At 43.6% G+C, this 15184-nt stretch overlaps 1 protein-coding gene across 6 annotated transcripts in view; it reads left to right on the forward strand.

Moving 5' to 3' along the window:
* Positions 1-15184, forward strand: part of celf5a (cugbp, Elav-like family member 5a) — a 194153-nt gene that overhangs the window by 14531 nt on the left and 164438 nt on the right. For all 6 annotated transcript variants that reach the window (XM_006790373.3, XM_006790375.3, XM_006790374.3 and 3 more), the window contains exon 2: positions 5646-5728. In XM_006790373.3, the coding sequence (XP_006790436.1) occupies positions 5646-5728 (83 nt within the window). The remainder of the gene's footprint in view (positions 1-5645; positions 5729-15184) is intronic.

Below are 15184 nucleotides of genomic sequence, written 5' to 3' on the forward strand. Positions count from 1 at the left end.
CTAATAAACCATATTCAGAGTGGCAGAAATATGATGCATGCTAACCCATATGAACCTCATTAATAGAACACAAGCAAATCTATTTATTCAGATAGTCAGGGGGAAAATGATTGCCTCATTTTTCCATCTGGCTTCTCTCCTCTCCTCTCCTTCCTGCACTGCATGCTGGGAGTGTGAGTGAATGGGTGTGTGAAGGTGTTTGGTGAGTGCGTGGAGCTGCTGAGTGAGTTTGGGACGTTTGGACTGTTTTTTCCGGAAAACTTTGGGCTTAATGGGTGGTTAAAAGGTAAGGCAAGTTTATTTCATTGTGTTGTGTGAAGTGAAGAATTTTAGTTAATTGGCCAGTTTTACCTTGAGTCATGGCGTCCCTCCCCAGTGAGGGTTCACCTCCCCTGTCTATTAGACATGGGGCCAGGGTGGTGGCATCCCAGCAGTACACCGTGGAGCAGGTTCTGCTAGCTGTTGGTGAACAGGTGGGCCATGAGAATATAACTTATGGCTCTCGGATGAACAAGGCTGTGATCCGCTTGGTTCACCTGTTAGTTGAAAGGGGGATCATTCTGGATGATTTGTTTGTGGCTGTTTCGCCACTGTTTGTACCATCTACGCGGGTCACCCTGTCTGGTGTCCCGCCGTTCATCCCCAATGAGCTACTAGAAAAGGAACTGACCCGCTTTGGAAAGTTTGCTAGCGGGTTCAGGGTTGTTCATCTTGGCTGCAAAGACGCCAGACTGCAGCACGTTCAGTCACTAAGAAGGCAGGCCTTCATGTATCTGAACGATCCTTCGCAGACACTGGAAGTGTCGTTTAAAGTAAGATTTGAAAACGGCTTATATACTGTTTATGCCAGTGCAGGTAGCATAAAGTGCTTTGAGTATGGTGATGTTGGCCATAAACGCTCATCCTGCCCTCACAAAGAGCAGGAGGTGCGCCGTGAACAAGAGGCTCATGCTAGTGGGGCCAGTGAGCAGGAGCGCGCTGTAGATGCCGGTGTCGTGCCAAAGTATGGAGGTCGCAGCCAGTGCTCCACAGGCTGCGCCAGAAGAACAGGGGATAGTACAGGGGACCAATGAGGTGGAGGATGGATGTGATGACATACAGGAAAGGGAAAGTGTGGAGGAACATCAGGACAGTGGACAGACCAAAGCAACGGCAAGTGAGGTGGGTATTGCGAATGTAGTTTCAGGTTCTTTGAGCGTAGAAAATGAGGAAGACTACTTGTTGGAAGATGATTCCCTGTCACAATGCTCTGATATTGTTTTACAAGAAGACCATCAGCAGTCGTATTCCTTAGAAGATATAAACCGCTTTTTGGATGAGACATTTGGTGTGCAGTCTGTGGAAGTCACTGAGTTTTTTTTCCAGATGTTGATCTTTTTATAAAATCTGTTCTGAAAATAAGAAGAGTTGTTGGTTATGAACAATTGAGTAAACAGAAAAGATTCCGTTTTAAAAAGATCCTGACTAAGTTGAGGAGGGAAAAACGAGAAAAAAGCTCCTTTAAACTAAGGGTGTCTTTCTGGAAGCGTCTCACTGTCTTTTCTCTTTTTCTCCTCCTCTTCTCTCCGTCTTATATGGCAAATTTGAGAGTAGGTACACTTAACATTAATGGGGGTAGGGATAGGGAAAGGCGTGCAGTCGTGGAGCTTAGCAAGAACAAAAACATTGATGTGTTCTTTTTGCAGGAAACACATAGCACTATAGATAATGAGACAGAATGGGGAATGAGTTGGAGTGGGCAGGCTTTTTTAAGTCATGGTACTAACCTCAGTGCAGGTGTAGCAATTTTATTTTCTAGGTACCTTCAACTGTCACATGTTTCTGTCTGTGAGATAGAGCAGGGAAGGGCACAGTTAGTAAAAGCAACCATCAAGGGAATATCTTTTGCTTTTATGAATGTATACGCCCATAACTCAGCTGCGGGTCGTGTGCGATACTTCATAAAATTAATGATGAGTTATCAAAATTAAATAGTGGTTCAATAATAGTGGTGGGAGGGGACTGGAATTGCACAACCCACCCTTCAGTTGACAGAAACACAGGGGGGCCTCACCCACCTTCGGGCTCACTTTTGTCTACAATCATTCTTCAGAACGATTTGACTGATGTGTGGAGAAAGCTCCATCCCACAACCAGACAGTATACATATGTAAAAGTTTCTGAGAGCAATGTGAAGGCAGCTCGACTTGATAGATTATATATCAACCAGATGTATAATAATAGACTAGTTAAAGCAGAGATTTTACCTGTTGGTTTTTCTGATCATCATTTAGTGACTGCAGATATTTCTTTATTGATGCATTCTAACATCTGTTCCCACTGGCACTTTAACCCGCAGCTGATTCATGACAAAGAGTTCTGTCAAGCTTTTTCTGATTTCTGGTGCCACTGGAAACAAAGGAAAACGGACTTTTGCAATTTGGCTCAATGGTGGGAGGTGGGGAAAACACAGATTAAGCTTTTTTGTCACCAATACACATCACATGCAACGGCCACTGTTAAAGACTACTTTGAGGACTTAGAACGAGAGCTCAAGAGGCTAGAGACTGAGATTATAATTGGGACAGATAATACAAATAATACCTGGGACAGTAGGAGGAAGGCTTTGGGCAAGTTTCTTCACGAAAGAGCAAAGGGTGCTCTTATTAGGAATTTCTACTATTAAAGAAATAGATGCCCCAACAAGGTTCTTTTTTTAAGCTGGAGAAAAGGGTTCGAGAGTCACACCAAATCTTGCACTTAAGGCTTCCAAATGGGAAGGTGACATCTGACTCAGTAGAAATGAGGAAGCTTGCCATTGACTTTTATGCCAGCCTCTTTAGTGCTGACACGTGTGACCCTGAATGTGTGACGAAGATGCTGGTGGGGCTGCCACGGCTGTGTTGGAGTCTGCTATTTCCTTTGAGGAGATGTCTTCAGTGGTTCAACAACTCAACGGTGGTCAGTCATCAGGAGTTGATGGTCTTCCTGTGGAATTTTACCAGGAATTCTGGTCGCTGCTAGGAGAGGACATTCATGAGGTTTTCACATACTGTATGACCACTGGGATCTTGCCAACAAGTTGCACAAGGGCAGTTTTGACTTTACTGCCAAAGAAAGGGGACCTGGGCTTGCTCAAAAATTGGAGGCCTGTCTCTTTTCTTTGTACGGACTACAAGATTCTTGCAAAATGTCTTTCTAACAGGTTGAAGACCTGTATTGACATGATTGTTGATGTGAATCAAGCATACTGTGTCCCTGAAAGAGCTATTATGGAGAACTGGTTTTTAATTCGAGACATTGATCTGGCCAAGCTCAAGGACTTGGATGTGGGGTTTTTATCTCTGGATCAAAAAAAAGCTTTTGATAGAGTGGATCACCACTATTTGTTTAAAACTTTGAAAGCTTTTGGGTTTGGGAACATTTTCATTTCTTGGATCCAATTGTTGTATTCAAACGCTGCTGTCATGTTAAAGGTGGGGGGAGGGTTAAGTCGGCCTGTTCCAGCTCAGAGGGGCATCAGGCAGGGATGCCCTCTTTCTGGTATGTTGTATACACTGGCCATTGAACCCCTTTTACACCATCTTAGACAGGGACTCTTAGGTTTTACCTTTGATGAAGCAGGAAGTCCAGTAAAATTGTCACCTATGCTGATGATGTTACGGTTTTTATAACCGGTCAAAGTGATATTGAAACACTCAGACAGACACTGGACTTATATGAGCGAGCATCCTCCGCGAAGGTTAACTGGTCAAAGTGTGAAGGTTTCATTTTGGGAGGGTGGGTTGATAAAGAGGAGCCAGTGTTACCGGCAGAATTACAGTGGAACAGGGAGGGACTGAAGTGTTTGGGAGTGTTTTTGGGAACTGATGCTTTTCAGGGGAAGAACTGGGAGGGTGTTGTTGAAAAAATTGCTCCCCGGTTGTCTTGATGGACTTGGGTCCTGCCACAGTTGTCTTACAGGGGAAGGACTTTGGTTGTTAACAACTTGGCCGCTTCTGTACTCTGTCACCGTGCCACTGTTGTTGAACCTCCAGCCTCTCTTATCAAGGGGATACAAAAAAGACTGGTTACTTTCTTTTGGGGAGGGTTTCATTGGATCAGGTCTGCTGTGCTGTCTCTACCTGTGTCAGAGGGGGGTCAGAGTTTGATTGACCTTCGCAGCCGTATCACAGCGTTCCGTCTTCAGACAGCACAGAGTTATCTTTATCAAAGACAACAACCACCCTGGTTCAAGACTGCATCTACGCTGCTTCACAGAATAAAGGACCTTACATATGACAAGCACCTGTTTCTTATAGACCTAACTGGCATGGATCTTTTGCAGACCTCTGTTTTTTACCAGTCTGTTTTGACTGCTTGGAAGACTGTTTTTTAAAGTACAGAGAGACTGTTCTCAATTTTATGGTGATGTTGGTGAGGAGCCTCTTTTTTTACAATCCCTTGGTGCCAAGTAGGATGCTCAGCACTGCTAGTGTGCAGAGGTTCCTCGTAAATGCTGGTCTTATCAAGCTGGCGGGCCTAATTTTTAATTATTAATTTTTTAATAAGTCAGGCGAAGATGAGTATATGGCTTACAAGGAGGAATAAAATTAAGGGAACAGGATCTGTTAATTTAGGAATTATGTTTAAAGGGTTCGTAGGTGCACGTTTGAAAGTAGAGTTTGTTTTTTACAAGATGGTGTCCAACATTGAAGAGTTTGTCTCTATTTGGAGCATTAATTGAGTTTTGTGTAATATCACTGATGATGATTTAGTTTTGAAGCCGAATGGAGTGTCCTCTGGTTTTGTTTTTCTTTTTTTGTGTTTATTGTATTTGGGTGGGGTTGATGGTGGGAGGGGAGGGTCGTTCATATGTTGATTTGGCATTCATTTTCGGTTATGGTTGTGAGTTGAAGTATTGCTGTAATAAAGGTGTGTTAAAGGTCAAAGGTCTCTTCTCTTCTCTTCTCTTCTCTTCTCATGTGCAGTTAATTCCACAGATGTGTGTATGCTTTGGTTCTAGATCAATGTCTCATAGTTGGGCATCAATCCAAGAGAGTTTTAATGGCCTGTTCTGTCTTTTCTTTTCTTTTTTTTGGCAACATCTCTTTCCTTTAGCCATCCCTAAACTATTACATCCCTTCTTCTCTCCTTTTCCACCCCACTCAATACTCCCCTGCAGTCTTGTTTCTTTTGTCTCCGCTGCTGTCACAGCCTCTCAGGGTGAGGACACTGGCCAGGCTGCTAAGAGCTTTGAACAGGACATGGCACTAGTGTTGGGGAAGCTGGGCAGGCTTGGCTATTCATCCAAATAATGCTCTTTGCATCTCCTACTTTTTTTTTTTTTTTATCTGTGGTTGGCTCTTCTTTCTCCCTTTGCCATCATCAAAAATTTTCTACATGTAGCCTTGTGTCTTGCATGGTTGCCTGTTTCTATTAACTTGCTCTGTTTAGTCTAAGGGATGTTTTCAATGGGTTTTCAGTAACTCAGGAGACCTTCAGCACAGATTTGGTTCTTTAATTGTGTTTAATTGCGTGCTTGGTAATTGTCCAATTCCTTCAGTTCATTCTCATTAATGTACCAGTTTCTTTAGCTGATATTTCTTGCAAATGGCTGTGTCCTTTTGCCTTGTGTGCATAATTTATGTGTAAGTGTTGTTCTGACTTTGATCTTTGTGTTGCAGGTTGTGCATTTCTCACCTACTGCGCCCGAGAGTCGGCCATAAAAGCCCAGAACGCCCTCCACGAACAGAAAACACTGCCAGGGGTAAGTGTCTGCCTCTCTCTCCACCGCTTTTCACCCTCTTTCTTTTCTCTCTATGGTGGTCAGCCATGCCACCTGCACCCGGCTGCACATCAGCCGGAATTCTCCTTGTATAGTGTCAGAGATGAAAAACACTTTAGAAAGCAATTCAATCAATAGCTCAGCCTTTTGAAGGCCCGGTTGAAACTTTTTCATGTGTCTGTTCTCAAGGGGATATTGCCAGCATTGATCAGACCCACTCTGCCTCATACTTTCGAAGTAATAGCATAGAATGACATAGAAATAGAAAGCTCTGCATTTCTGGAAAGTCAAAAAGACAACGTGAAACGGAGTGTAGGTTTTAGTTTCATTTGTATTTGTTGAGGCAAACACAAGTTTGCACACATTTTTATTTCGCAGGAATAACATTTTGATGTACATTTATATGCATGTATGCATTAGTGCAAAGCTTTTGTGTGAGTTTGTTCCTATGTTCCAACAGTGTAGGTGGATTGAGTGTCAACGCTGACATTGTGTCATGTGTCCTGCCCTCTACATGCTCTGTCCAGGTAGCGCCCTCGCCACACGGTCTAAAGCAAATATTTCTAGTAGCCAGAATATGGCTGAGGCAGAATATCTTCTCTGTTGTGCTACATGTGGGCAACTTTGGACAGAAGCCCTGCGTGATTCTTCCAACAATGTCTGAAAGCCATATGTGAAAACAACCAGAGAGATGCTAATAATACGGGAGTGGGCAGAAGTGACTATCACAGAGTCACTGCTGCTTCATGCGGTCAAGACTGCATCGGGACAGTTCACTAGCTGGGCCCATGTCCTCAATTCAGGTTTGACAGCGTTTTGTTGTAGATAAAGGCGAATGGCTTAAATATGAATTGAACTGCGGTTTGGGGAAGGCCTCAGAGGGGACTGGCGACGGCTCCCGGGCCTGGCAGATCCCCATGTACTAATGAGAAGTGAAGAAGTAAAAGAATTAAAAAGGGGCAGGGAGGGTGGGGCACAAAAACGAGAACGAACAGCTCATAGAGCTGGGGGGTCATATATAGATGAGAACCGGAAGGGGCGTGTTTAGAGGCGTGGTTCCGCTTCTGAAATTCAGATAATTTATCTCCAATTACGCACATACACTTCCAACACCCTTTCTGATAGAAGACAAAAAGCCAGAGAAATTCAGACAAAAGGTGCATGCCGGAGATTAAACATATAAACACAACTACCAGCTTCCAACGTTTCTCTGGAAAAACTTTTCGTCCTGGAAAAACAAGTTGTTTCATTTATCCAGCAAATTAGCCAAGCGTGAGGTTAGGAGGCATAACTCTGCTCCCCTTTTCCCTCTGCATTTGTATAATAGGGCAGAAGCAAGAAAGAGAGGACATTAAAAACTCTTACACATAATGCCAGAAGATGTGTTCATTAGAGTTTTTTTTTTTTTTTTTTTTTTTTTTTTTAGCTCTGTTCAGTTATGTGTTACAAAAGGCAGATTTGAGTCTTGATTTCTTGATTTTGTCTGTGGTTTGGCTTTCCACTAAGTTTTTCCTCCCATGGCTCGGAGCCATTAATAACTTCTCTCTTAAAAACCTGGAGGGGCATCCATAAGGGCTGATGTGCTATTAGGATTAAATAGAAGATGTGGCTAAATGTATAAAGGAGAGATTCAAGTCCTCATGCCCCTTTGTTCAAAGCGAAGAGAAGACCTCCAAATCACCTGGGCTCAGTGAGGTTTAACAGTCACCTTAATGGAGAGCTATAAACAGCCCCAGTTAATAGTAACAAAATAAAAAATCGTATGATTGTACAGCTGTATTTATAAATTTAAATGGTGTAATTTTTACACAAAGAGTCTGAAAGTTTGTCCTTTCATGTTTGCACACACACACACACACACATTCACTGGCTGCTGAAGTTGCCGTGTATCACATGTGAGAAATAAAACCCTTTTCTTGTACCTTTCATTCCTACTTTAGCCCTCCTGCTGATTTTTCCCCTTTACCCCACCCAGTCCTATCCACCCCACATCCTTCTGTCTCCCCCGCTCCCACTGCTCCACTGCTGCTGCTCTCCCTGAGACAAAGCATGTCATAGAAATGTAACAGGCAGACGCTGATGGGTGTCAGGCTGAGGGTGCTTTACTCTTCCCTTCAACTTCACTCACACACACAAACACCACTGGTCCAAGGAAGCACAGGCAGTGCGTTCTGTATACTCGACTGGCCATAAGTAAAACAGTAGCTACACACGGCACGCCAGTGTCTCTAATCATCCTGTATGCATGGTTAGGTTTAGGAAGAGTAACTTTCATTTACATTATAGAACATTGTGCACATCATAGGAAGAAAATCCATGCTGCAGTGTGTGTGTTTGACATGGGCCTGCCTCCCATAGCTTTTACCGTCCTCTCTTGAGCCTCGCTGCTCTTAAATCTTTTGCGATATGACCCCTGTTGCTTCGCTGCTTGATGGTAAGTAGATATGCCAGTTGTTTGTTTGCAAAATCCTGCTTGATATGCAGTTTGCCAGGGGCTATGGTATAATTAATGTAAACTAGGAATTCTCCCGAGATGGGTTATGAGGTATTAACGTCTGCGTTTTGTCATTATCCCCTGCATCGTTGCTCTCGAGCATTTCAGTTTGACCAGTGTGGCTACCCATCCATATTTGCTGTTTTAAATGCCTGAATTGGAATTAATGCCAAACCACCAAAATCCTACTGGACTTTACTTTTTGCAAATGACTAGAACCATGCATGGAAATTGTACAACCTAACTAGCTTTTCTACGCCTCGAGCAGGGCCGACAAACAAGCACCCCCACGTACACACATGACCGCAAAGACACGGACACAAGCATTCACATACTTGAATTTCATGAGATGGACTGTTTTGAATTTTGGGTAAGTGTATAATTCAAACTCTGTGTATGTTGTAATGTCCTTGAGCAAAGTGCTGAATCTCTGACCTCTACTTTGCTTTTCCTGCTGAGAGGGGGAACGCAAACTGACTTGAGACTTGTAACTTGTAGGAGATTTTTATTCCAGTTTGATTTTGAAACCACCCCTAGTTACTGGTTCCGTATTCAAAGGTATAAGACTTTGCAAATTTAGCAAACCTGTGCGTGCTTTGGCAAAAGACAAGCAAATGTTGAATTCGTAATGGGCACTATTAATCTACTGTGTTCTCAGCCATATGTTTTTCTGGTGCTAGTAGTTGCTCAAGGTCAAAATTTCCTTCTAACAAAATCTAGATTTTTTTTGTATCTCTGTGTAAATAGAGTTTCTATGCAGGAGAATTTTACTTTGTAAAACAATGAAAGACAGAAGAGTACAAAATCTGGTAAAAAAAGCAGGTGGATAATAAAAGTATTAAACCTTCAGGTTAATTCAGGTTTACAGTTTTATTCCAATGTTTACATTTTAGCTTTACAAAAAGCTATAATTATGACTTATTCATATTTCATATCTAAACACTCGCTGAGTCACACACAAAAACACACAACCCAGTGTTATTAGAAAGAAGTGCTAGTGTTCTTGGATGTTATTATCTGTGTCCCCCTGTTACACATTAGCTGCTGAAAGGAACAGTATGGCCTAATGGAAGTGTACTGGACTGGAATATAGATTCCTGCAGTGAAGTGTGATGGGAACCTCGGGGACACGAGTGCCTGACATAAGTTTGGCCACAGAATAGGAGAAGCTCTGACAGTTTACCAGGTGTGTGCCGCTTGGCTCTATTAGTCGTGTGTGTTTGTGTACATGTGCTAAGCTGGCTTTGCACTGCTGCCAGTTCTGTGTATATACAGATAGCAATGTATAAAGGTGGGACGAAAAACATGCGCACATGGCGGTGTGCCCTGATTGCATACCCCCGATGACAGCGAGTCTGGAATATATTTGTGTGCCGCTGATGGAGAGACATTTAATTTTCTAACATATACCAAACTAGTGAGCTTTTGAGTATGTGACTGTTCAAGCATGTCCTATCAGTATTTCTTTCCAAGCCAACTGAAATATAAATATCCCCTGATGGCCACTAAAATGTTTTCTGATGACTCTTTATGGCAGTTAATGCCCACTTCCTACCGCAAATGGTGAGTATACTTGTGAGTTTCACAGCTCCCTACACAAGTCTGCAGGAGATTTACTCCTCCCAGCTTAGCATCATGACAAAATCCCGCATCCCTCACACTATCCGCCCACCCATCCCCCCTCCCTGTCTCCATCCTCCACCTCCCCCCACTCTCCTAAAACTCTCTGTCCTCTCACTGCAACTCCTCAAATCCAACAGATCCAAGAAATAATCTCAGTCGCAGACTAGCAAGTCTACCTACTGTTGCATAGAACAAATCACGCTGCCGTCCCTTTTTTTTTGTGCTAGCACTGTGTGTAACGGTGATTGTCTTTGAGAGGCATTGGTGGAAATATGTTTGCTGCATGCATTTAGTCCTAGTATTAGTACAGCCCGACCTGGGGGGGAGTGTAAGCGGCTGGCAGTGATTCAGGAGGCAGGTTTATGGAAATAGCAGCCACATTAAAAACCCAATGAGAGCAGGGGGAAGATTATGCTCCGGCACACACATGTAGCCTCCTGCAATGTCAACACTAGTAGATATCCTCCCTCTCGATTGCTTTCCTCTGTCTCCATTTCTGTCTCTTCTGCTCCCTCACTGTTGCGCTCTGCCCTCTGCTACATACATACCTGCACTGTTAGTCTTCTGTGTGAGTGCACACGGATGCAGTCTGTTTCTATACGTGTGTGACTTTGCATTTGTTTGTATGTGTAATTGTGTGTACATGCCGGTGCTCACCTGAACCATAACAGCATGAGAGAGGAGTGAGAAGCAAAGTGTGGTTATATTGTGGAGAATGGCTGAGCTGGTACTGGGGAAATGAGGCTGGCTCCACCATGCTGCAAATGGCCCATCTTTACGTCATTGGGTTTTATTCATACACGTATATGCACGGACACACACATAACATATTTACCTATGCTTACTAATGCATCCTATCCACCTGTTTATTGTCTACAGCCAAGGCTTGCTGTGTGCTGCCTGGCTGCTGCAAAGGCTGAATAATTCAGTGCTACGCTACGTAGTGTGTTGACATTGGTGACAAAGTAAGAAAAAAAAAACTTGAACCCTTGACCCTGCAGTTAGGGGATTTGGTAGCTGTGTTCTGCTGTCATGGTTCAGCTCCACATGGCCCCTCAGTGGAATAGCTTATTGAAAATCTAAAGAACATCGCGTTGGCTTCGTGCCTTTAGGTTATAACGAAACACGTCTGACCTGATGGAAATGCTCTCTTCAAGAATGGCATGTGCCTTTCACAATCAGCAGATCTGAACCCAAATGAACCCCTACAGGGGTTTTTGCATATAACACACTCCACTAGAGTTGCAATGATTTGTAGAATTGTAAGAAGCACTAATGCTGTTTCAGTGGCATGTGGGAGAGCTGCTTGTGAGAACACAAAGATGCATTCAGATTAGAACCGAGCTGGTCTTTGCCCTGCCTGCTCTGCAGTACAAAATGTGTGTGATGTCAGATTGTGCCACTATGTGCAAAGCTAATATTCTGGCACATTCAGTTCTGCTAGTTTTTGGGAGTCACGTGTGCCCCCTGCACACTCTGTCCAGGTTCCTCCCTCGCCTAAACCACATCAAGTATTTCCAGAGGTGCAGAGATCTCCGAAATGGAGCGCTTCCTGCTTTCCTGCTGTGCATTACATGTGAGAAAGGATAAGTGTGGAAAATATCTTGACCTGAGTTCGCCTGTGAAAGAGTTTTTCCTTTAATATGTCACCCCTCCGTACATGAATGTAGTGTACTGGCTGGTTGTGTATGTGCTGTATGTGACTGTGCTGAGTGGGTGAGAGTGGGGGTGGATATAGAGCAGACTGGTCAGCATGAAGCCAATCGGTGCTGGCAGGATTGGAGACCTTGTAGTCAGGGAGAGGGGACTCGTTAGAATTTAGCCTTTGGGTAACTGCAATATGTGTACATGTGTCTGGGTGTGTTCGTATGCATGTGTGTATATTTTCAGGAAAAAGATAACATTATTGTATATGTTAGAAAGGGCATGGGGGTGGTCTTTAATTTTTTTTTTTTTCAGTTTTATGAATTGGACAGGATTTTGTGTTGCAAAGTTTATACTGAAATGAGAATAAGATATTATAGATATTAGTTTTTAAATCATGTTTGTGATCTCTTTTGTTCTGAACTTAATACCCAGGTCTGCTGATGTGCTACGAACTGGAGATCATTTATCCAAATTTCAGGAGCCGACCACATGTCGTACATTTCTCCTTCTGGTTCTTTGACTATGCTTGTCCCGTCTTCCATTCGCTTATCAGAAGGTTTGTCAAATGTAACTGAGGGCGTGGTCCCTACTAATGCAAAGTTTTTAACTTAGTGTTAGTGTGCATGTGTCAGCAAACACTTTTTATTTACCTATTATTGGTGGGACTGTGGTATATGACACCTAACAACGTTCCCAAATCATATCAGCGTGTGACCGCAACAGAACAATAGTTTTTATGGATTGTGTGTGTGTGTGTGCCTCTCCACGTGTCTGTGTGTATGTCTGTTGTAATGGTATATTCGTGTAATGTACGCAGCAAAGAGCTGTGGTGCTATAGTGCTCCCAGAGGAACTGAATATCCTTAAACACGCACGCACACACACACACATGCACGCACACATACGCAAAGGGTAGCTGTGACAATGTTGCTTGCAATCCACCTTCTGCTTCTTCTCATTGTTGGTCCTCTGGTACCCATTTAACGTGCACACACACACACACACACGCGCTCACACACACCTCTCTTTTGTTCGTCTTGGTTTTCTGTGTGGTAGATTAGCTACATATTTAGAGAAGCCTTCTTTCTCTCAGGGGATTGGCCTATGAGAGTATTTTGAAGAAAAAAAAGTCTGGATCTGCTCTCTGCACCTGCCTTTGGAGAATAAAGAACACCAACTGAAACATTAAAATGTGTTTCATCATAGAAATTTCATGTCATTATATACAGCCAGTGCATATGAACTTCTAAAACTTGACCTGTTAAGAGTTTTATTGTAATGCAATTATCGACACAAGTAAATGAAAAGTAAATGAATATAAAGAAAATATTATTTTCTTTTATGAAGTTAATAGTCAAAAATGACATTCAACTTGTGGGGAAATACAAAGCAAAGCAAATCCCTTACCAAGGTTTAAAAAAAATGGTAAGAACTACCTCAAAGTTACCTTTGAACGCTTGTTGATATCACCTGTGACATTAGCAGGGATGACAGTTTGGTGCTGTGGCCCCTCCCAGTGCTCACTGCTAACTACCCTACCCATTAAACCACTTCACTGTATAATGTGTGCTATTTTTTTCTGAGGTACAGGTTTGCAAAAAAGCTGAATTATTAATGTTTTTGATATTTTTAGCCTGTTTAACCTATTTTTTAGTTATGGCTGGAGACTGCTTGCCCGCCTGTCTGTGAAAAGCAATCATGTGACACAGCTATGATCTGGGTTATAGAGCTGGGTTTTGTGTCTAATGGGTGGGAGGGGCTTTTGTAGGTTTTGTTTTTCAGTTTGAAAATCACCGCTTGCACTTCTGTGCCCGTTTGATCCGTTTTTATGCCGTACAGTTGCGATGACCTAATGCCAATTTGGCACTGTGAAGCATCACCTGTACCAGTGGAGCTGAACCAGATGAGTCTGGTTTTATTCCAGGCTTGCGGGCATGGCTGTGCAGAGCCTTGCAAGAGGCAAGGCCCAGATACCGAGTGACAATCCATCTGCGAGTCCCCGTAGAAGCTTGTAAAGGTGCGATTCTGCCCGCAGACACAAAGAAAAAAAAAAGTGCGAGGGCTATGCGCGTGGATCATAAGCTATAAGCAATAAGGCCCTGAGTAGAGGGGTGTGTATGTCTCGCAGTGTGAGTGTGTGTCCTTGCATGCGTGTTGAAATAGATGGTAAAAAGGATTAGCTCACAAAAAGTGGATATCCAAATAGACAAGATGACCGTTTTAGAGGCAAAAACATGCATGCCTGAGAATATTTCACATTACTCAATAATGAAGGACAAACTTAAAACACATCAACTCGATGTGGCTAATCGGGGCTGACATCTCACTGGGTGGACCGTGTGCCTTTGGGAGAGAGTGGGGGTGAGGAGGAGTGTGTGAGAGATTAGAGGGGGATGAAGTGACAGAACAGTTGAAATATTGAGAAAAGAGGAGAGGAGGAAGAAGGAGCCACGGGGTCACGCTGCCAGCTTTAAGTCATACCTCCAATCTTAGAACATCTATTCTCATGTATTTGGATGTCTGTGTGCGTGCCATCCGCATACACAGCGAAATGGTGCACTCGCACATGTTGGAACCAGAGAGAGCTCATTTGTAAGGCACATCTCGCCATGCTTTGGTGTAGTGTCCACAGAGAGAGGGTAAGGGGGCTGCGCAGCACGACAGCCAGCGTTTGTCAGCAAAAAAATCAGGACTAATGATATACAGTACACATGGCTGGAGGGCAAGTGTGACTGACAGGAGGTATGAGTAGAAAAAAAAGCCCGTGGCAGCCCTCTATCATGGCTGTGAATGCATGAGCCAGACCGATTTGTTTTAAGCCCCAGCCCCCTTCTCGTCACAGATAAGGGTAGCAGCATGAGGCATAGGGTAGACGAGAGGAACGGCGTGCGAGTCCCCAGGGATAATGACATGGAATACAAGTGTACGGGGAGTGCTAGTGATGGTTCTGCTCATGTGGAAGTGGTTATTTGCATTGCAGAGGAAGGTTGTCAGTAGAGCTCGCTCAGGGAGCCAGTGTCAGGGTGATCGCTGCCGGTGAAGGCTTCTGTCGTCTGCCCCACAGAATACCCGGACACTGGATATAGCTGAGCTTGCAGAGGCGAGATCAAGCATGTAGGCATATTCTTTTTGCTGGGATTCTGACAGTTATTTTTTTGGGGGGGGGGTTTCACCTGACACTTATTTAAAGTAGTCATGTTTTGTCCATCATGGCAGTTGTATAGCCTTTCATATAGAAAAATAGCAATAAGCTGGATGGCTGCAGAATAGCTGGGAATATAAATTATATAGTTTTATGCCAACAGCTGTAGTCTGTGGCATCTAAACTATTTCAGTCCAAGCTGCAATAACAGGCAGCTTTTAATAATTCAGAGTAAAACAGTATACTCGATGTCTTCCAGGCAGCAAGCTCACATTTAGGTGAAACACTAAATTCCCCTCAACATCCCACTTCCACCACAGCCCCCAAAACCATTGCAGGGCTGTATCATAAACCTGCGAAGGGCTCGTAGGGACACATTGGGTTGTGTTGTTGTTTACAGAGTTTGTCGGCACACTGAAGAGCTTTACATTTCTGTGCGTGTCTGCGTGCGAGACAAAGTGACTTGTGCTGTGCTGTGGATAGAGAACGCTTGGTCTTTAACTCTTGTCAGGCCTTGGGGTTCCCTGCGCAGC

This window comes from Neolamprologus brichardi, chromosome 23 (genome assembly GCF_056152115.1).
Source record: "Neolamprologus brichardi isolate AB-2024 chromosome 23, ASM5615211v1, whole genome shotgun sequence".
Lineage (NCBI taxonomy): Eukaryota > Metazoa > Chordata > Actinopteri > Cichliformes > Cichlidae > Neolamprologus > Neolamprologus brichardi.